Source organism: Orcinus orca, chromosome 1, assembly GCF_937001465.1.
Source record: "Orcinus orca chromosome 1, mOrcOrc1.1, whole genome shotgun sequence".
Taxonomy (NCBI): Eukaryota; Metazoa; Chordata; class Mammalia; order Artiodactyla; family Delphinidae; genus Orcinus; species Orcinus orca.
Window position 1 is genome coordinate 169,036,140 of NC_064559.1, and position 21,720 is coordinate 169,057,859.

Below are 21,720 nucleotides of genomic sequence, written 5' to 3' on the forward strand. Positions count from 1 at the left end.
ATGGAGATCTAAAAAAATAAAGCATTATAACATGTGGATGTAGGGAGTTCACAGGTATTGGGAACCGGGCATATAAGCAAAGGGTTGAAAGAGTGTGGTAAGTGTGATAGTAGATGGTTTTTAGAATATGCTGTGACAGCAAATTGGGACTTATGTAATAAAGTTTGTGTAGTGAGTCAGAGAAGGCTTAATAGAGATGGTGAATAGAGAATCTGATCCTAGTTCTTAAAAATGTTAGCCAGGGGGCTTCCATGGTGGCACAGTGGTTAATAATCCACCTGCCAATGCAAGGGACGCGGGTTCGAGCCCTGGTCCAAGAAGATCCCACATGCCACGGAGCAGCTAAGCCTGTGCACCGCAACTACGGAGCCTGCGCTCTAGAGCCTATGGGCCACAGCTGCTGAGCCCGCATACCACAGCTACTAAAGCCTGTGCTTAGAGCCCATGCTGCACAAGAAGAGAAGCCATGACAACAAGAAGCCTGCGCATCGCAACTAGAGAAAGCCCATGTGCAGCAATGAAGATCCAAGGCAGCCCAAAAAAAAAAAAAAAGTTAGCCAGGTAAAGAAGTGAGAATACATCTTTACAGAAGAGAAACCAGCATGTGCAGAGTTACTGAAGCAAGAAACGGCAGACTGTGTTCAGGGAAAAACTAGTAGCTTAGCATAACTGAAGAAAACTGGCAAAGGGAGGGATGAAATATATGATGTTGGAGAGTTGGGCAAAAGCCTGATCATGAATGAATATGTATACTATGTTGGAGTGTTTGGATTTTATTTTGAGGTTTATGGAGCATAATGACACGTATTTTTGCAACATTACTCACCCTCGAATAAGTGTGAAATAAGCCTTTGAAGGATCTAGGTTGGGGAGACCAGTTAGTTTTTTTTTTTTTTTTTGCCGTGCCTTGTGGCATGTGGGATCTTAGTTCCCCGACCAGGATCAAACCCGTGCCCCCTGCATTGGAAGCGTGGAATCTTAACCACTGGACCTCCAGGGACGTCCCACCAGTTAGTCTTTCATGATAGTCTAGTCAGGCAATGAGGAACATTTGATATGAAGTAGTAGTTAGTGAGAATGGACTTGAGGTTAGAGTTTTAAGAGCAATGTAGGATATAGAATTGTGGAAGTAGAGGCCTAGGATGTCTAAAATGATCATAAGGTATCTGATTTGAGATGTTATTATAGATTCTGATGCCGTTAACTTAGAGGAAATACTAAAAGAAAAATGTTTTAGAACATACTCAGTTTGATACACTTGTAGGACATTTCAAGAAGAGATGTTCACCCATCAGTTGAATATAAAGATCTGGAATTTATATTAGGAGCTGGAGAATCATATTTGGTAATCTTCAGCATATCTAAGTCATAGATTTAGGTGAGATCACCCAAGGGAGTGAGAAGGAGAGAAGATCAAACAACACAAACATTTAAGGGACTAATAGCGGAGGAGCAACCAATAGACTGGAAAATGATCAGAAAAATAGGAAAAATGGAGAAAGATATCACAGAAGCCAAAAATAAGGAGAGTTTTAAAAAGATAGTCCAAAGTGTCTGATAATATAGATAAAAATAATCTAAGAACGTAAAAATGTTTGACTTGGCAATAAGGAGGTTTTGATAATCCTGTAAGAGCAGTTTCTGTTTTAGAGCTAATGATATAGTTTTGAGGGAACAGGTTAAAGGAATGGTGTATGGACTCAACCTTCAGTGAGCTTTGTTGTGAAAAAAGAGTAAGGAAGATTGCTGGAGTGTCACACAGGATCTTTTTTTTTTTTAGATATGGCATAGTAGAACTCCCATCATGGTTCACAGCTTTAATTTTTATTAATTTCAGTAATTGTGTAATTAATCCTTATCTCTCTCTTGACTGTAAACTCCATGAGGGCAGGGATTATATGCATTCTTTTTTCCCTGTTGTATCTCCATTGCCTAGCACAGTGCCTGACACTTAGATGCTCCATAATATTTGTTGACTAATTATTACATTGGAAGTGGAAAGTGCACAGACATGGGAGTTAGACCTAGATTTAATTCTCATTTCCACTGTGTGATTCTAGAAAGATATTTAACATCCCTGAGCCTCAGTTTTCTTATCTATAAAATGATTATTTTTTCTTTTTTCCTTTAAGATCTTTATTGGGTATAATTGCTTTGCAATGTTGTGTTAGTTTCTGCTGTATAACACAGTGAATCAGCTATATGCATATGTATATCCCCATATCCCCTCCCTCTTGTGTCTCCGTCCCACCCTCCTTATCCCACCCCTCTAGGTGGTCGCAAAGCACCAAGGAGATCTCCGTTCTATGTAGCTGCTTCCCACTAGCTATCTATTTTACATTTGGTAGTGTATCTGTGTCAGTGTTACTCTCTCACTTCATCCCAGCTTACCCTTCCCCCTCCCTGTGTCCTCAAGTCCATTCTCTATGTCTGTGTCTTTATTCCTGTCTTGTCCCTAGGTTCATCAGAACCATTTTTTTTTTTTTTAGATTCCATATGTATGTGTTAGCATATGGTATTTGTTTTTCTCTTTCTGACTTACTTCACTCTGTATGACCAACTCTAGGTCCATCCACCTCACTACAAATAACTCAGTTTCGTTTCTTTTTGTGGCTGAGTAATATTCCATTGTATATATGTGCCACACTTTCTTTATCCATTCATCTGTCCATGGACACTTAGGTTGCTTCCATGTCCTGGCTGTTGTAAATAGTGCTGAAATGAATATTGTGGTACATTACTCTTTTTGAATTACGGTTTTCTCAGGGTATATGTGTAGTAGTGGGATTGCTGGGTCGTATGGTAGTTCTATTTGTAGTTTTTTAGGAACCTCCATACTGTTCTCCATAGTGGCTGTATCAATTTACATTCCCACCAAAGTGCAAGAGGGTTCCCTTTTCTCCACACCCTTTGCAGTATTTATTGTCTGTAGATTTTTTGATGATGGCCATTTTGACCGGTGTGAGGTGACACCTAATTGTAGTTTTGATTTGCATTTCTCTAATGATTAGTGATGTTGAGCATCTTTACATGTGTTTGTTGGCAATCTGTATATCTTCTTTGGAGAAATGTCTGTTTAGGTCTTCTGCCCATTTTTGGATGGGGTTGTTTGTTTTCTTGATATTGAGCTGCATGAGCTGCTTGTATATTTTGGATATTAATCCTTTGTCAGTTGCTTCGTTTGCAAATAATTTCTCCCATTCTGAGGGTTGTCTTTTGGTCTTGTTTATGGTTTCCTTTGCTGTGCAAAAGCTTTTAAGTTTCATTAGGTCCCATTTGTTTATTTTTGTTTTTATTTCCATTTCTCTAGGAGGTAGGTCAAAAAGGATCTTGCTATGATTTATGTCATAGAGTGTTCTGCCTATGTTTTCCTCTAAGAGTTTTATAGTGTCTGGTTTTACATTTAGGTCTTTAATACATTTTGAGTTTATTTTTGTGTATGGTGTTAGGGAGTGTTCTAATTTCATTCTTTTACATGTAGCTGTCCATTTTTCCCAGCACCACTTATTGAAGAGGCTGTCTTTTCTCCATCGTGTACTCTTGCCTCCTTTATCAAAGATAAGGCAACCATATGTGCGTGGGTTTATCTCTGGGCTTTCTCTCCTGTTCCATTGATCTATATTTCTTTTTCTGTGCCAGTACCATACTGTCTTGATTACTGTAGCTTTGTAGTATAGTCTGAAGTCTGGGAGCCTGATTCCTCCAGCTCCGTTTTTATTTTTCAAGATTACTTTGGCTATTCGGGGTCTTTTGTATTTCCATACAAATAGTACAGTTTTTTGTTCTAGTTCTGTGAAAAATGCCAGTGGTAGTTTGATAGGGATTGCATTGAATCTGTACATTGCTTTGGGTAGTATAGTCATTTCACAATGTTGATTCTTCCAATCAAAGAACATGGTATATCTCTCCATCTGTTTGTATCATCTTTAATGTCTTTCATCACTGTCTTACAGTTTTCTGTTTACAGGTCTTTTGTCTCCTTAGGTAGGTTTATTCCTAGGTATTTTGTTCTTTTTGTTGCAGTGGTAAATGGGAGTGTTTCCTTAATTTCTCTTTCAGATGTTTCATCATTAGTGTATAGGAATACAAGAGAGTTCTGTACATTAATTTTGTATCCTGCTGCTTTACCAAATTCATTGATTAGCCTGAGTAGTTTTCTGGTAGCATCTTTAGGATTCTCTGTGTATAGTATCATGTCATCTGCAAACAGTGACAGTTTTACTTCTTTTCCGATTTGGATTCCTTTTATTTCTTTTACTTCTCTGATTGCTGTGGCTAAAACTTCCAAAACTATGTTGAATAATAATGGTGAGAGTTGGCAACCTTGTCTCCTTCCTGATAGTGGAAATGCTTTCAGTTTTTCACCATTGAGAATGATGTTGGCTGTGGGTTTGTCATATATGGCCTTTATTATGTTAAATTCCCTGTATGCCTTCTTTCTGGAGGGCTTTTATCATAAATCGGTGTTGAATTTTGTCGAAAGCTTTTTCTGCATCTATTGAGACGATCAAATGGTTTTTCTCCTTCAATTTGTTTATATGGTTTATCACATTGATCGATTTGCGTATACTGATGAATCCTTGCATTCCTGGGATAAACCCCACTTGATCATAGTGAATGATCCTTTTAATGTGCTGTTGGATTTTGTTTGCTAGTATTTTGTTGAGGATTTTTGCATTTATGTTCATCAGTGATATTGGCCTGTAGTTTTCTTTCTTTGTGACGTCTTTGTCTGGTTTTGTTATCGGGGTGATGGTGGCCTCGTAGAATGAGTTGTGGAGTGTTCCTCCCTCTGCTATATTTTGGAAGAGTTTGAGAAGAATGGGTGTTAGCTCTTCTCTGAATGTTTGATAGAAATCGCCTGTGAATCCATCTGGTCCCTGGCTTTTGTTAGTTGGACTATTTTTAATCACAATCTCAATTTCAGTGCTTGTGATTGGTCTGTTTATATTTTCTATTTCTTCCTGGTTCAGTCTCGGGACGTTGTGCTTTTCTAAGAATTTGTCCATTTCTTCCAGGTTGTCCATTTTATTGGCATATGGTTGCTTGTAGTAATCTCTCATGATCCTTTGTATTTCTGCAGTGTTAGTTGTTACTTCTCAGTTTTCATTGCTAATTCTATTGATTTGAGTCCTCTCCCTTTTTTTTCTTGATGAGTTTGGCTAATGGTTTATTAATTTTGTTTATCTTCTCAAAGAACCAGCTTTTAATTTTATTTATATTTGCTATTGTTTCCTTCATTTCTTTTTCATTTATTTCTGATCTGATCTCTATGATTTCTTTCCTTCTGCTAACTTTGGGGTTTTTTTGTTCTTCTTTCTCTAATTGCTTTAGGTGTAAGGTTAGATTGTTTGTTTGCGATATGTCTTGTTTCTTGAGGTAGGATTGTATAGCTATAAACTTCCCTCTTAGGACTGCTTTTGCTTCATCCCGTAGGTTTTTGGTTGTTGTGTTTTCACTGTTATTTGTTTCTAGGTATTTTTTGGTTTCCTCTTTGATTTCTTCAGTGATCTCTAGGTTATTTAGTAGTGTACTGTTTAGCCTCCATGTGTTTGTATTTTTTACATTTTTTTCCCCGTAATTGATATCTAGTCTTATAGCATTGTGGTCAGAAAAGATACTTGATATGATTTCAATTTTCTTAAGTTTACAAAGGCTTGATTTATGATCCAAAATATGGTTTATCCTGGAGAATGTTCCCTGAGCACTTGAGAAGAAAGTGTATTCTGTTGTTTTTGGATGGAATGTCCTATAAATATCAATTAAGCCCATTTTGTTTCATGTGTCATTTAAAGCTTGTGTTTCCTTATTCATTTTCATTTTGGATGATCTGTCCATTGGTGAAAGTGGGGTGTTCAAGTCCCCTACTATGATTGTGTTACTGTCGATTTCCCCTTTTATGGCTGTTAGCATTTGCCTTATGTATTGAGGTGCTCCTATGTTGGGTGCATAAATATTTACAATTGTTATATCTTCTTCTTGGATTGATCTGTTGATCATTATGTTGTGTCCTTCTTTGTCTCTTGTAATAGTCTTTATTTTAAAGTCTATTTTGTCTGGTGTGAGGATTGCTACTCCAGCCTTCTTTTGAATTCCATTTGTATGGAATATCTTTTTCCATCCCCTCACTTTCAGTCTGTATGTGTCCCTAGGTCTGAAGTGGGTCTCTTGTAGACAGTATATATACGGGTCTTGTTTTTGTATCCATTCAGCCAGTCTATGTCTTTTGGTGGGAGCATTTAAATCATTTACATTTAAGGTAATTATCAATATGTATGTTCCTATTACCATTTTCTTAATTGTTTTGGGTTTGTTATTGTAAGTCTTTTCCTTCTCTTGTGTTTCCTGCCTAGAGAAGTTCCTTTAGCATTTGTTTTAAAGCTGGTTTGGTAGTGTTGAATTCTCTTAACTTTTGTTTATCTGTAAAGGTGTTAATTTTTCCATCGAAGCTGAATGAGATCCTTGCTGGGTAGAGTAATCTTGGTTGTAGGTTTTTCCCTTTCATCACTTTAAATATGTTCTGACACTCCCTTCTGGCTTGCAGAGTTTCTGCTGAAAAATCAGCTCTTAACCTTATGGGGATTTCCTTGTATGTTATTTGTTGGTTTTCCCTTGATGTTTTTAATATTTTTTCTTTGTATTTAATTTTTGATAGTTTCATTAATATGTGTCTCGGCGTGTTTCTCTTTGGGTTTATCCTGTATGGTACTCTCTGTGTTTCCTGGACTTGATTGACTATTTCCTTTCCCTTGTTGAGGAAGTTTTTGACTATAATCTCTTCAGATATTTTCTGAGCCCCTTTCTTTTTCTCTTCTTCTTCTGGGACCCCTATAATTCGAATGTTGGTGTGTTCAGTGTTGTACCAGAGATCTCTGAGATTGTCCTCAATTCTTTTCATTGTTTTTTCTTCATTCTGCTCTCTGGCAGTTATTTCCACCATTTTATCTTCCAGGTCACTTATCCGTTCTTCTGCCTCAGTTATTCTGCTATTGATTCCTTCTAGAGTATTTTTTGTTTTTCTTTTTTGCGGTACGCGGGCCTCTCACTGTTGTGGCCTCTCCCGTTGCGGAGCACAGGCTCCGGACGTGCAGACTCAGCGGCCATGGCTCACGGGCCCAGCCGCTTCGCGGCACGTGGAATCCTCCCGGACCAGGGCACGAACCCGCGTCCCCTGCATCAGCAGGCAGACCCCCAACCACTGCGCCACCAGGGAAGCCCTAGAGTATTTTTAATTTCAGTGATTGTGTTGTTCATCACTGTTTGTTTCCTCTTTACTTCTTCTAGATCCTTGTTAAATGTTTCTTGTATTTCTCCATTCTGTTTCTGAGATTTTAGATCATCTTTACTATCATTACTCTTAATTCTTTTTCAGGTAGGTTGCCTATTTCATTTTCATTTATTTGGTCTTGTAGGTTTTTACCTTGCTCCTTCATGTGTAACGTATTTTTCTGTCGTTAAATTTTTTTTTTCCTCTTTTTGATGGGTGGTGCCGTATTCCTGTCTTCCTGGTTGTTTGGCCTGAAACGTCCAGCACTGGTGTTTTCAGGCAGTTGGGTAGAGCTGGACCTTGGTGGTGAGATGAGGACCTACGGGAGGTCTCACTCTGATTAATATTCCCTGAGGTCTGAGGTTCACTCTTAGTCCAGTGGTTTGGTCTCAGAGCTCCCACCACCGGAACTTGGGCCTGACCTCTGGCCTTGGAACCAAGATCTTCCAAGCTTTGTGGTGTGGTTAAAAAAGAAAAAAAAAAAAAAAAAAAAGGCAGTACAATATGAAAGAATAAAAAAATAGAATTAGAAAGATAAAAAATACGTTAGGAAAAAATAAAACTAATTGAAACAACTGCAACAAGGTAAAATAAAACCACAGCAGAAAAAAGAAAAAGAAAATAAAGAGCGGGGAACTAGCCAAAAGGGGAGAACAATAACAAAATATAAAGAATAAAATAAAATTTGAAAAATAAAAGATTTATTAGGAAATATAAAAATATAGAAGAATCAAGAACAGTGAATCAACAAGGTAAAACAGAACCCCAATCTAAAAGAGGAAACAAGAAAAAAAAAAAGCCTTGGCTATGGGGGCAGAGTTTAGGTGGGGGTGGAACTGAGGCAGGGACCTAGGCGGGTGGGGCGGGTGATGCTTGAACGGGGCTTATGCAGGGCTCTGTTCAAGCGTGGCCCAGGACCTCTGCTTAGGATCTGGGCATTGAAGGAGAGGGGCAGCACCTGGAAAGGAGGGCCTCTGGAGTGTGGAGTTCCGGAGTTTGGAGGTAGGGCCCTGAGTGAGGGTGTATGGGTGGGGTTTAGGCCCAGCGCATTGGAGGGTGTCTCCGAATGTAGAGGTAGGGACCTGGATGGGGGTGTAGGGGCAGGGCTTGGGCTCTGAGCGGCAGGAGGGAGGCTTCCAGGGCAGAGGTTTAGGCCTGGGGTGCCTAAGTGGACGGGGAAAGTGCTGGCCCAGTTCTCTTCCGTTCCTTCATGCTCCTCCCCACCATCTTCCCCAGGGTCTCCACTGTTGCCGCTGGACCCCTAACCATGGGTGGTTCCCTCTGGGTGTAGGAGCTCCTCCCCTCCCCCAGCCACCCCTCAGGGGTGCTCATCCCAGAGGTCCAGCCTTTACTTTTGCTCCCCCTTCCCTCCCTCCCACTCCCTCAGGACCCGCTCTGCTGGAGGGGGCCTCAGTGTGCAGAGGATCAGGCCCAGAGTCTCAGCAGTTTCCTGGGGGCTCAAGTGGGCAGGGGAAACCTGACTGACCATGTTCCCTTTTGATCCTCTGCCCTCCCAGTGGTTCCCCAATATCCTCCTTCTGGCATGGGATCCCTTCCCCTCCGCCAGCTGCCCCTCAGGGGCACCAGTCTCATCCCACCTCCACTTCTCCTCCCCCATCACTCCCCCCATGCCCCACATCCTACCCAGTCGCTGGGGGTTCCCCCTGTTCCCTTAGGTGTATGTGGTCCCACGTGGTGCCTGGTAAGTGCCCTAGTTATGAGGAGATATGAATCCGTGCTCTCCTAGTATGCCATCTTGACTCTGCCCCCTATAAAATGATTTTGATGATAGCTCCCTAAGGAGGTGTATTTTAAGACTTAAGTGACATAATAGCTCTAAAGCCCCTGGCACAATGCCAAGCCCATAGTGGGTACTCAATAAATGGTGGTTGTTGTTGCTGTTATTATAGAGGTAGCGAGTGCTTACTTGTTGAAAACACAAGCCAGTAGATGAGGCAGTGTTTAAAAGGAGGAGAATAAGTGATTACCTCAGAAAGTAAAGTGATGGAATGCATAGCATGTTATTAATCATGAATTAAAGGGAGCATTTCATTATGTTGGAAAGGGAAAGACATTAAGAAGCCTTCACTGAATATTTGACCTTTAAATTACAACTTCAGGGATTAGAGTTTCACCAGATGGATACAAGAAAGAGTGTCATGATGTGAGTAATGATGTGGAGACCCAATATCACATATAGTCTTTGGAAGCTGCTGACTATTTAACTATGGATATCTGCCCCAGATGTTACGGGGAGGGAATGGTTGGAGGAGGGCCTAAAAAGGCATGCTGAAACTAAATTGCTGTATATTCCATGTTAAGAAGGTGGTGCATTATCCTATTGGTGCCATTGAAGGTTTAAAACAATTTTTTTATTGTGGTAAAATATATATGACATAATATTTACCATTTTAACCATCTTTAAGTGTACAGTTCAGTGACATTAAGTACATTCACATTATTGTACAATGATCTGCAATATCCATTTCTAGAACTTTTTCATTAACTTATACTGAAACCCTGTATCCATTAAACAATAACTCCTCATTTCTCTCTCACCCTTGCTCCTGGTAACCACCGCTCTACTTTCTGTCTCTGTATTTGACTATTGTAGGTGCCGCATGTAAGTGGAATTATATATTTGTCCTATTCTGCTTATTTCACTTAGCGTAACGTCTTTAAGCTTCAACCATATTGTAGTACAGTACGTGTCAGAATTTCTTTCCTTTTTAATGTTGAATAATATTCCATTCTATGTAGTATATACCATGTTTTGTGTGTCCATTCATCCATGGATGGATGTCTGGGTTGTTTCTACTTTTTGCTATTGTGAACATTGGTGTAGAAATACTTGTTTGAATCTTTACTTTCATTTCTTTTGTGTATATACCCAGAAGTGGAATTGCTGAGTCAAATGGTAAATTTATGTTTAATTTTCTGAGGACCTGCCATGCTGTTTTCTGCAGGGGCTGTACCATTTTACATTCCCACCAGTGGTACACAAGGGTTCAATTTCTTCATATCCACAAAATCTTGTTGTTGTTTTTTCTGTTGTTTTTGTTTTGATAATAATCATCCTAGTCGTATATCATTGTGCTTTTGATTTGCATTTTCCTAATGATTAGTGATGTTGAGCACCTTTTCATGTGCTTATTGTCCATTCATATATCTTCTTTGGAGAAATGTGTATTCAAGTCCTGTGACCACTTTTGAATTGGGTTATTTTCTTGTAGTTGAGTTTAAGAGTTCTTCGTATGTTCTGGATATTAATTCTGTATCATACACATGACTTGCAAATTTTTATTCCATTTATGAGTTGCCTTTTTACACTATTAGTAGTGTTGTTTGATACACAAAAGTTTTTAATTTTCGTGAAGTCCAATTTGTCTGTTTTTTCTTTTGTTTCCTGTGTTTTTGTTTAATATCCAAAAAATCATTTCCAAATCCAAGGTCATGAAGCTTTTCTCTTTTGTTTTCTTCTAAGACTTTTATAATTTTGCTCTTATGTTTAGATCTTTGATCCATTTTGAGTTAATTTTTGTATGTGGTGTAAGACGAGGCTCCATATTACATGTGGATATCCAGCTTTCCTAGCACCATGTTTTGAAAAGGAAGTTCTTTCCCATTGAATGTTCTTGACATTTTTATTAAAAATCATTTGACCTTATATATGAACATCTATTTCTGGGCTCTCTTATTTTACTTTATTGGCCTCTGTGTCTATATTTATGCCACTGCCATACTGTTTTGGTTACTGTGGCTTTGTAGTAAGTTTTGAAATCAGGAAATGTTAGTCTCCTAGCTTTGTTCCTCTTGTTCAAGATTGTTTTGGCTATTTGGGGTCCCTTGAGAGTCCAGGTGAATTTTAGGATCTTTTTTCCTATTTCTGCAAAAGAAAAAGTCATTAGGATATTGATAGGGATTGCATTGAATATGTAGATTGCTTTGGGTACTGTTGACATCTTAACAATATTAAGTCTGCCAATCCATGAACATGGAATATCTTTCTCTTTATTCATGTCTTCTTTAATTTCTTTAAGCCATGTTTTGTCTTTTTCACTGTACCTCTTTCATCTTCTTGGTTAATTCTTAAATCTTTTATTCTTTTTGATGCTATTTTAAGGGGAATTATTTTATTTCAGGTTGTTCATTGTTAGTGTATAGAAATGCAAATGATTTTTGTGTGCTGATTTGTATCTTGCTAGTTTGCTGAATTTGTTCATTAGTTTTTTGTTTTTTTTTTACATCTTTATTGGAGTATAATTGCTTTACAATGGTGTGTTAGTTTCTGCTTTATAACAAAGTGAATCAGTTATACATATACATATGTTCCCATATCTCTTCCCTCTTGCGTCTCCCTCCCTCCCACCCTTCCTATCCCACCCCTCTAGGTGGTCACAAAGCACTGAGCTGATCACCCTGTGCTATGCGGCTGCTTCCCACTAAGCTATCTGTTTTCTGTTTGGTAGTGTATATATGTCCATGCCACTCTCTCACTTTGTCACAGCTTACCCTTCCCCCTCCCCATATTCTCAAGTCCATTCTCTAGTAGGTCTGTGTCTTTATTCCTGTCTTAACCCTAGGTTCTTCATGACTTTTTTTTCCTTAAATTCCATATATATGTGTTAGCATACAGTATTTGTCTTTCTCTTTCTGACTTACTTCACTCTGTATGACAGACTCTAAGTCCATCCACCTCATTACAAATAGCTGAATTTTGTTTCTTTTTATGGTTAAGTAATATTCCATTGTATATATGTGCCACATCTTCTTTATCCATTCATCCGATGATGGGCACTTAGGTTGTTTCCATCTCCTGGCTATTGTAAATAGAGCTGCAATGAACATTTTGGTACATGACTCTTTTTGGGTTATGGTTTTCTCAGGGTATATGCCCGGTAGTGGGATTGCTGGGTCATATGGTAGTTCTATTTGTAGTTTTTTAAGGAACCTCCATACTGTTCTCCATAGTGGCTGTACCAATTCACATTCCCACCAGCAGTGCAAGAGTGTTCCCTTTTCTCCACACCCTCTCCAGCATTTATTGTTTCTAGATTTTTTGATGATGGCCATTCTGACTGGTGTGAGATGATATCTCATTGTAGTTTTGATTTGCATTTCTCTAATGATTAATGATGTTGAGCATTCTTTCATGTGTTTGCTGGCAGTCTGTATATCCTCTTTGGAGAAATGTGTATTTAGGTCTTCTGCCCATTTTTGGATTGGGTTGTTTGTTTTTTTGTTATTGAGCTGCTTGTAAATTTTGGAGATTAATCCTTTGTCAGTTGCATCATTTGCAAATATTTTCTCCCATTCTGAGGGTTGTCTTTTGGTCTTGTTTATGGTTTCCTTTGCTGTGCAAAAGCTTTGAAGTTTCATTAGGTCCCATTTGTTTATTTTTGTTTTTATTTACATTTCTCTAGGAGGTGGGTCAAAAAGGATCTTGCTGTGATTTGTGTCACAGAGTGTTCTGCCTATGTTTTCCTCTAAGAGTTTGATAGTGTCTGGCCTTACATTTCGGTCTTTAATCCATTTTGAGCTTATTTTTGTGTATGGTGTTAGGGAGTGATCTAATCTCATACTTCTACATGTACCTGTCCAGTTTTCCCAGCACCACTTATTGAAGAGGCTGTCCTTTCTCCACTGTATATTCCTGTCCCCTTTATCAAAGATAAGGTTACCATATGTGCGTGGCTTTATTTCTGGGCTTTCTATCCTGTTCCATTGATCTATCTTTCTGTTTTTGTGCCAGTACCATACTGTCTTGATTACTGTAGCTTTGTAGTATAGTCTGAAGTCAGGGAGCCTGATTCCTCCGGCGCCGTTTTTCGTTCTCAAGGTTGCTTTGGCTATTCGGGGTCTTTTGTGTTTCCATACACATTGTGAAATTTTTTGTTCTAGTTCTGTGAAAAATGCCAGTGGTAGTTTGATAGGGATTGCATTGAATCTGTAGATTGCTTTGGGTAGTAGAGTCATTTTCACGATGTTGATTCCTCCAATCCAAGAACATGGTATATCTCTCCATCTATTTGTATCATCTTTAATTTCTTTCATCAGTGTCTTATAATTTTCTGCATACAGGTCTTTTGTCTCCTTAGGTAGGTTTATTCCTAGATATTTTATTCTTTTTGTTGCAGTGGTAAATGGGAGTGTTTTCTTGATTTCACTTTCAGATTTTTCATCGTTAGTGTATAGGAATACCAGAGATTTCTGTGCATTAATTTTGTATCCTGCTACTTTACCAGATGCATTGATTAGCTCTAGTAGTTTTCTGGTACATCTTTAGGATTCTCTATGTATAGTATCATGTCATCTACAAACAGTGACAGCTTTACTTCTTTTTTTCCGATTTGGATTCCTTTTATTTCCTTTTCTTCCCTGATTGTTGTGGCTAAAACTTCACAAAGGCTTGATTTGTGACCCGAGATATGATCTATCCTGGAGAATGTTCCATGAGCACTTGAGAAAAATGTGTATTCTGTTGTTTTTGGATGGAATGTCCTATAAATATCAATTAAGTTCATCTCATTTAATGTATCATTTAAAGCTTGTGTTTCCTTATTTATTTTCATTTTGGATGATCTGTCCATGGGTGAAAATGGGGTGTTAAAGTCCCCTACTATGAATGTGTTACTGTCAATTTCCCCTTTTGTGGCTGTTAGTATTTGCCTTATATATTGAGGTGCTCCTATGTTGGGTGCATAAATATTTACAATTGTTATATCTTCTTCTTGGATCGATCCCTTGATCATTATGTAGTGTATTTCTTTGTCTCTTCTAATAGTCTTTATTTTGAAGTCTATTTTGTCTGATATGAGAATTGCTACTCCAGCTTTCTTTTGGTTTCCATTTGCATGGAATATCTTTTCCATCCCCTCACTTTCTGTATGTGTCTAGGTCTGAAGTGGGTCTCTTGTAGACAGCATATATATGGGTCTTGTTTTTGTATCCATTCAGCCAGTCAGTGTCTTTTGGTGGGAGCATTTAATCCATTTACATTTAAGGTAATTATTGGTATGTATGTTCCTATTCCCATTTTCTTAATTGTTTTGAGTTTGTTATTATAGGTCTTTTCCTTCTCTTGTGTTTCTTGCCTAGAGAAGATCCTTTAGCATTTGTTGTAAAGCTGGTTTGGTGGTGCTGAACTCTCTCAGCTTTTGCTTGTCTGTAAAGGTTTTAATTTCTCCATGAAATCTGAATGAGATCCTTGCTGGGTAGAGTAATCTTGGTTGTAGGTTTTTCTCCTTCATCACTTTAAATATGTCCTGCCAGTCCCTTCTGGCTTGCAGAGGTTCTGCTGAAAGATCAGCTGTTAACCTTATGGGGATTCCCTTGTGTGTTACTTGTTGTTTTTCCCTTGCTGCTTTTAATATGTTTTCTTTGTATTTAATTTTTTGTTCATTAGTTTTAACATTTGTTTTTAGACGCTTAAGGGTTTTCTATCTCTCACCTGGACTATTTCCAGTTTATCTCACTTCTTGCCCTGCCCCCCCACACCCAGTCTTCTTCATTCAGTAGCCAGAATTGTTCTTTTAAAATATATGATAGGGCTTCCCTGGTGGCGCAGTGGTTGAGAGTCCTCCTTCTGATGCAGGGGACATGGGTTCGTGCCCTGGTCCGGGAAGATCCCACATGCCGCGGAGTGGCTGGGCCCGTGAGCCATGGCCGCTGAGCCTGCGTGTCCAGAGCCTGTGCTCCACAATGGGAGAGGCCACAACAGTGAGAGGCCCACGTACCACAAAAATAAAAATAAATAAATAAAGTATATGATGTTCCTTCCTACTTATAGCCCATCAGTACCTTCGCAACTTAAAATAAAATTCTAAGCCCTTATCAAGTTTCATGAGGTTATACAATATTTGGCTTCTAGTTAACTTTTCAGTTTCATCATGTTTCACAGTCACCACTTTGTTACTCAGCCTCAGAAATATTGCTCTCTTTAAATAAGATTAGGTACTTTTTTGCCTCTGAGTTTTCACATTTACTGTTTTCTGTGTCTTGAATGCTCTTCCTCCAGAAATTTAAATGTCTCTCTTCTTCACTTTCAGGTCTCTTCACCTGTTTAGAGCGGCTTTGTCTGTCTACTCTATTCTAAAATAATACCGTCTTTCCAGCAGTCTGTAGCCTCTTACCCTGTTTTATTTTTCTTAATAACACTACCTGACATCATAATATATATTTATTTATCTGTTGTCTATTTTCTCTAATTAGAATGTAAGTTACAGAAGCGTAGGGATTTAATTGATCATATTTATGACAGAGGATATATGAAGATATCAGGTTGACAGGATGATCAATGATATGAGGATATGAATGAGAATGTTTGATGGAACAGTATCCTAAAGGATGTAGAATAGGCTTATTTTTCAAAAAAAAAATTTATTTTTATTTATTTGGCTGCGCCGGGTCTTAGTTGTGGCAAGCAGGATTGTTGCAGCATGCGGGATCTTTAGTCGCAGCGTGCAGGCTCTTATTGCAGCATGCGGGATAGCATAGATAGAAGAGTGTTCACTGTCTTTTATCCTCTTATTTTCAATCTAGAAATAAAGATAATTTTGTTGCATGTTAATTTTGTATCATTTTTTCATTAAGTATATTGCTGTTAATACCTTGGGTAAATCCTAAAAAGAAAGTAGTCCTGAAAACTTAGATGCTCATCTAAGATGTAGTTTATAGTTAAGGTTGCAGAAATGATTTCAGAAACTTATAAAAACAAGGTTGTCTTACTTCCTGTGTTTGATTATTCTGTACCATAGGTAAACTTGATTTACATTAAGACTGAATATGGTAACAAAGAATAGAATTAGGAATAGACCAAAGTCTTTGTTTTACTATATTGAGTGGGGGAGCGGGAAAAATAAACTACTTTTGATTATTCTTTTGGGAGCTCCATATCTCAAAAAAAATAAGAGATTGTTTTTTGACTGAAATGTGATAATAGAAAATGTTTTTGTTATAATATTAAAGAAATGGTATAGTCTGTTATGTTGAAAAATGTATGGAATAGTAGGATGTGAGCTGGTGGGTGATTTTCTTCTTTTCTTATAATTCATGTAGCTTTTGCAGTTAGCATGTAGTTTTTAAAATCAGAGTAATCAAGTAATTTTAAAAATCATTGTGCATATATAATATAGTCCCTCTTCAGCTCCTTGCTTTAAATTGGCTTTCAAACTTTTAGCAGAATAGAGGTTTTGTTTTTTTTTTAACATTTTGCCTAGTTTTGTATAAAATAACAGCGAAATCAGTTTTAAATGGGAGGCAGTGTATCAAATACATGGCGATATTGTTTAGGATGTTTTCCTGTGACCATTTAATCTGGTACTGTACATGCCAATCAGAGACATTCAAGACCTTCTGCTATAACTAAGACAACGTCTCTTGGCTGCAGCAAAATGATCAGCTAAATGTTGTTACTTATGGAATCTTGGCTTTGATGTAGCATTTCAGAATTTATGCACACAGTAAAGTAAAACAGGTTTTATTTTTTAAATGTTTAATAGCAACCTCCCCCACAGCACCTCTCATTCTTTCAATCCTGCTTCACAAAGGCAGGGATCTCTGTCTCTTTTGTTCAGTTCCGTATCCTAGGTTTCTTAAATCTGGCAATAGAAGGTGCATGTATGTTGATTATGTCCTTCTCTCCTAAATACGAGGACATTAAAATAGAAATCTTTTTTTATATTGTTGTTGTTAAACGTCACACTAATAGGAAAAACAGGAAGAAAGTGAGCTTCGTTCTCTGCCACCTCCTTCCCTTGCCCACTTGGCTGCTTTAAGTGTTGCAGTTATTGAATTATCAAAAGAACAAGGAATAACAGATGATGACCTCAGAGTTCGTCAGGAAATTGTGGAGGAAATGTCAAAGGTTATAACAGCATTTTTACCAGGTACAGCTTCATTTTATACTTAATTTTTAAAATGACACAACTCTTCCTCTTGCTTCCTCTTGAACTTAGGGTAAATTCTTAATGTTTTTCTTTCTCTTTTTTTCTCCATCTTAACAGTAGATTAATTATTTGTAAATGACTTTTGAGGGGGAGATATTTCAGAAAAGGAAAATGGAGAATTACGGCACAGCATAAATTTTGTAATAAGAAAAAAGGATTTTTAAAATGTCAGATACAAGATTAATTGCTTAGTGCTTGAATATTATATTTTATATTAAATTTTCAGTATCATTGACTTCTGAATGGACATTTTAGTCATATTTATTTCAGTATATACAGTTGAACTAGTTACTGAATAAAATTCCTATTGCTTGATAGTGGGGAAAATTAATTTACTTTAAGGAAGTTAGTGGTAAAATTTATACTTTTATTTCTTTTTTTGACTCTTGATCTTTCTTTACAGAAAGCTTATGTTTTTGGCACAAGGGGGAGTTGGGTCAGGTTTATGGTAGACATTTATGTATAGATTATTTGCTTAGCCCTCATCATTTTTTTGCATTAATACTGAATTTAAGTAAATGGATATTAAGTAAGACTTGTTTCTTACCACCAAAGGGATTTTAGACAGTTGATAAATTATAATTTTATATCAAGCCATTGTGAGATTTATAAGAAAGAATTTGAAATTTTAATTTTTCTTTATTATTTCTATAATGTAGTTTTCTATCTAAAACACATTGATACTAATTTAAATTATACATAGGAATAATTTACTTATTATTATAAGAATAGAAGTGAAATATTTATGATTTTAATGACTTGGATGACTTTCAGACATTTTGTGAACTTGAAAAGTAGACTTTTATAAATTCAACTGAGTACAAACTTAACACTTCCTAACATACTAAACATCCCATGATCAGTCCCAATCATGTTATTTTTCAACTTGCCCTCTGCTGAGATCATTTAAAAATTTACCGTATTATGATTTTTGTTTTTGTTTTTTGCGGTACGCGGGCCTCTCACTGTCGTGGCTTCTCCCGTTGCGGAGCACAGGCTCCGGATGCGCAGGCTCAGCGGCCATGGCTCACGGGCCCAGCCGCTCTGCGGCTTGTGGGATCTTCCCGGACCGGGGCACGAACCCGCGTCCCCTGCATCAGCAGGCGGACTCCCAGCCACTGTGCCACCAGGGAAGCCCTGTATTATGATTTTTGAAATAACATATTTGATAGTTTGCAAAAGATGTAGGTAGCATGTTATTATTCCTATTTATTTTGTTCTGTGAACTCTTGAAAGCCAGAGTTTTTTTTGGTTTTAGGTCTGCAGTATCAATTGACTTGGCTTCACTTTGTGTTTTTAAAGAGCATTGGCTGAATGTCTGTGATCCCTTCCTCATTTAAAGAGCTATTTCTTAAGTAAATATAAATATCTAAAAAAATACGTAGTTTGTGACAGTAGCTATAGCTAGGTTAGTACATTCTTTACTGTTACATATTAAATGTGAAACATACTTCTAGTTATTCCTAAATGAATTACTACTAAAATTTTGTTTAAACACTGAACTTGAATGAGTTATTTCTCTCTTCCTGAACCCTATAACTGAGAAACATTTTTACTATTTTGTAGATCAGTTAGAAAAGGATATTATTCTTCTATAATTGCTGTATTAGAATTGGAAGACACAGAATTGAAATATATGCAGTTTTCCTATCACTGTTTTTTAAAGTTCTCATATTTGCATGCTGTTTCATGCTCTGATATTTTTCCTTCATTTCCAGAGTGTTCACTTAGGTTGTATGGCTCGTCTCTGACTAAGTTTGCTCTGAAAAGTAGTGATGTTAATATAGATATAAAATTTCCTCCCAAGGTAAGTAATTAGACAAGACCCTTTTCTGTATGGTTCTTAATTAGTACTTGGTATTGTTTATTGGTTATCTTTTTAGAGAAGATATAGGAGAATATAAAACTCTGGCTTGTAGAATGTTACCATCATGATTTAACAGTGCTTTTGGAAAGTACTTTTTAGGTGTCAGGCATAGGTGGAATTAAAGAAAATAAGGGAGAAAAAAAAAAAGAAGAGGAAGGTGGTCAAAAAAAGGAAAATGCTTGTATTTGAACGTGTTGAACAGTTATTGCTTATGGTAAGCAGTATAGAAAGAGGAAAGAATTTTGAAATCATACATCTGTAGATGTTCAAATCTTGGCTGCAATGAGCAAGTTACTTGACCTTCTTGAGCCTCAGTTTCTAATTTCCAAAATAGGAATAATAACTTCAATATTAAATAAGGTGATATATATACCAAGTATGTTTTGTATAGTGCCTGGTACATTATAGGTACTGTTTTTTTTTTTTTTTGGCATTACGCCAAAAAAAGAGTCATGGCCTCTCCTGTTGCGGAGCACAGGCTCCGGACGCGCAGGCTCAGGGGCCATGGCTCACGGGCCTAGCCGCTTCGCGGCATGTGGGATCTTCCCGGACCGGGGCACGAACCCGTGTCCCCTGCATCGGCAGGCGGACCCTCAACCACTGCGCCACCAGGGAAGCCCCACATTATAGGTACTTTTAATAAGTAGTGGCTAGGACCATTAGCAAAATACCAATATTGTTTAGCACTGCTAACATTGCTTATTTCCTGACATATCAAACATTTAAAATAATCAGTTGATATTTGATGTGTTTTTAACTTTTTGAATAATAAGTTTATGCTCAAGGAGGTTTGATTTGGGTGAAAATTTGATGTTTTAATTTCTAGTCTGATATAGTCGTTAACTTACAAGTAAGGTATGATTATTAAATGCTTTTTAAATAGCAGCAAAGTACACATTTAAGCTAAATATTTGACATGCTTGTTATTTAAAGTAGTACTTTAATCTAAGCCTTTTGGCCATGCTGCCAGTTGTCAATATCCCTTAAATTTCTTATCTCAACAACTTCTCTTTAGAAATCATTTGGTAAACTGATTTCTTTTTTCATTTGTTTTGATATGAAATTGCAGAATCTTTTCTCACTCTAAGAACTGACTAATTCTAGTAGTGTTGCTGGAATAATAGCACTATATGATTTATTAGATTTTACTTCATCCATGAACAAGATTTCTAAACATAAAAGTAGAACACTATTCTGTTTTCATTATTTTAAAATACAGAGCATGATTTTACTTGTATTCTCTAAAGTTCTGAAACTTGAACTTTGAAGTTAGTGTATTTATTAATTTGAAACTTCTTTTAGATGAATCATCCAGATCTTCTGATACAAGTGCTTGGGATTTTAAAAAAAAGTGGTGAGTTTCTTTTTAAAGTTGTTTTTCTAAAAAAAGTTCTTTAAAGATATATGCATTGTGTTGTTTATGTATGCCTAACCAAGTTAAAGTAAAACTACTAGCATATTTGCGTCATTGTATTGCATATGTATTTAATAGGTGTACTAGAACATTTACATGTCAGATCAAAAGTATCATATTTAAAATTGATATATTAAAAACGATTGCCTTTTGGGTAATTTCAAAACGTTGCCTTTGAGTATTATGAATGCTTCTTGTGTAAAATGAGACAGAAAACCTGTAAAAATCATTAGGAGATTGTTGATGAAGGAAGATTTAGGGAGAGACTTGGGGAAAAAATGTGTGTATGCATTGAATAAATATGTTTTTTCCCCACTTAAAACAATGTTAATCATTTATAGTACATCAACCAGATTATACCTACTAAGTCTTTCATATGTGGCTCATCTGTCTGGATTGATTTTTATGTAAAAAGGACATTCATATAGGTAACAATACTTTTTAAATAAAAATTTTAAAAATTACAGCTTTCTCAAAGCAGGTCCCAGGTCATGTAGTACAGTCTGGAATATTATTTTCTTGGTTTTATTTACTGCTTTTCTTGTTATATAAAGTAAATGCTTAGGAGCTCAGAATCTGGAGCCAGACTTTCCAGATGCAAATTTTAGTTAGTTGTACCACTTACTGGTTGTGTGTCCTTTGACAAATTACTTAAGTGTTAATGCTTCAGTTTTCTCATCTATAAAATGGCAATAATGTAGTATCTTTTTGATGAGAGGGTTGTTTATGAGGATGAAATGGGTTAAGCCATAGCTTAGAAAAGTACCTGGTTTACAGTACCTTCTTATTAAATTTCTGCTGCTGTGATTGTTATTATTATTACTATTGTCATCTTATATTTTATGAATCATAATTACCTGTCAAAAATATTTCCATTTTGGCTTAGAAGAGATAGTTTATTGATTTTAGCCATACCCTCTCATTGGCTCTAGTGTCAGTTCTAAAGTTCTTTTCTTCTCTCTGTCTGCCCTATCAGCTCTCCGTTATTTATCAGCTTTTTGGCCATTTTCCTGGGATATTAATATTTAAGGGATGATTTTGGTCCAGTTTAACATGTAAAGGAAGTTTTCTTCTGTAATAAATAGTTGACTCTCATTGCACAAAAACTCTAAAGCATAATATAGATAAGCGCTTTTACCTCTTTAGACTCACTAGACACTATCAACGTAGCAAAAATATTTTAAATATGTTTTCCACTAAAATACATGAATAGATCATCTTAAGT

General features: G+C 36.9%; 1 protein-coding gene across 9 annotated transcripts in view; it reads left to right on the forward strand.

The window, feature by feature from the left end:
- TUT4 (terminal uridylyl transferase 4) overlaps positions 1 to 21,720 on the forward strand; it is a 143,796-nt gene that overhangs the window by 62,672 nt on the left and 59,404 nt on the right. For all 9 annotated transcript variants that reach the window (XM_033435508.2, XM_049699765.1, XM_033435506.2 and 6 more), the window contains exons 5-7: positions 16,977 to 17,154; positions 18,933 to 19,021; positions 20,384 to 20,435. In XM_033435508.2, the coding sequence (XP_033291399.1) occupies positions 16,977 to 17,154; positions 18,933 to 19,021; positions 20,384 to 20,435 (319 nt within the window). The remainder of the gene's footprint in view (positions 1 to 16,976; positions 17,155 to 18,932; positions 19,022 to 20,383; positions 20,436 to 21,720) is intronic.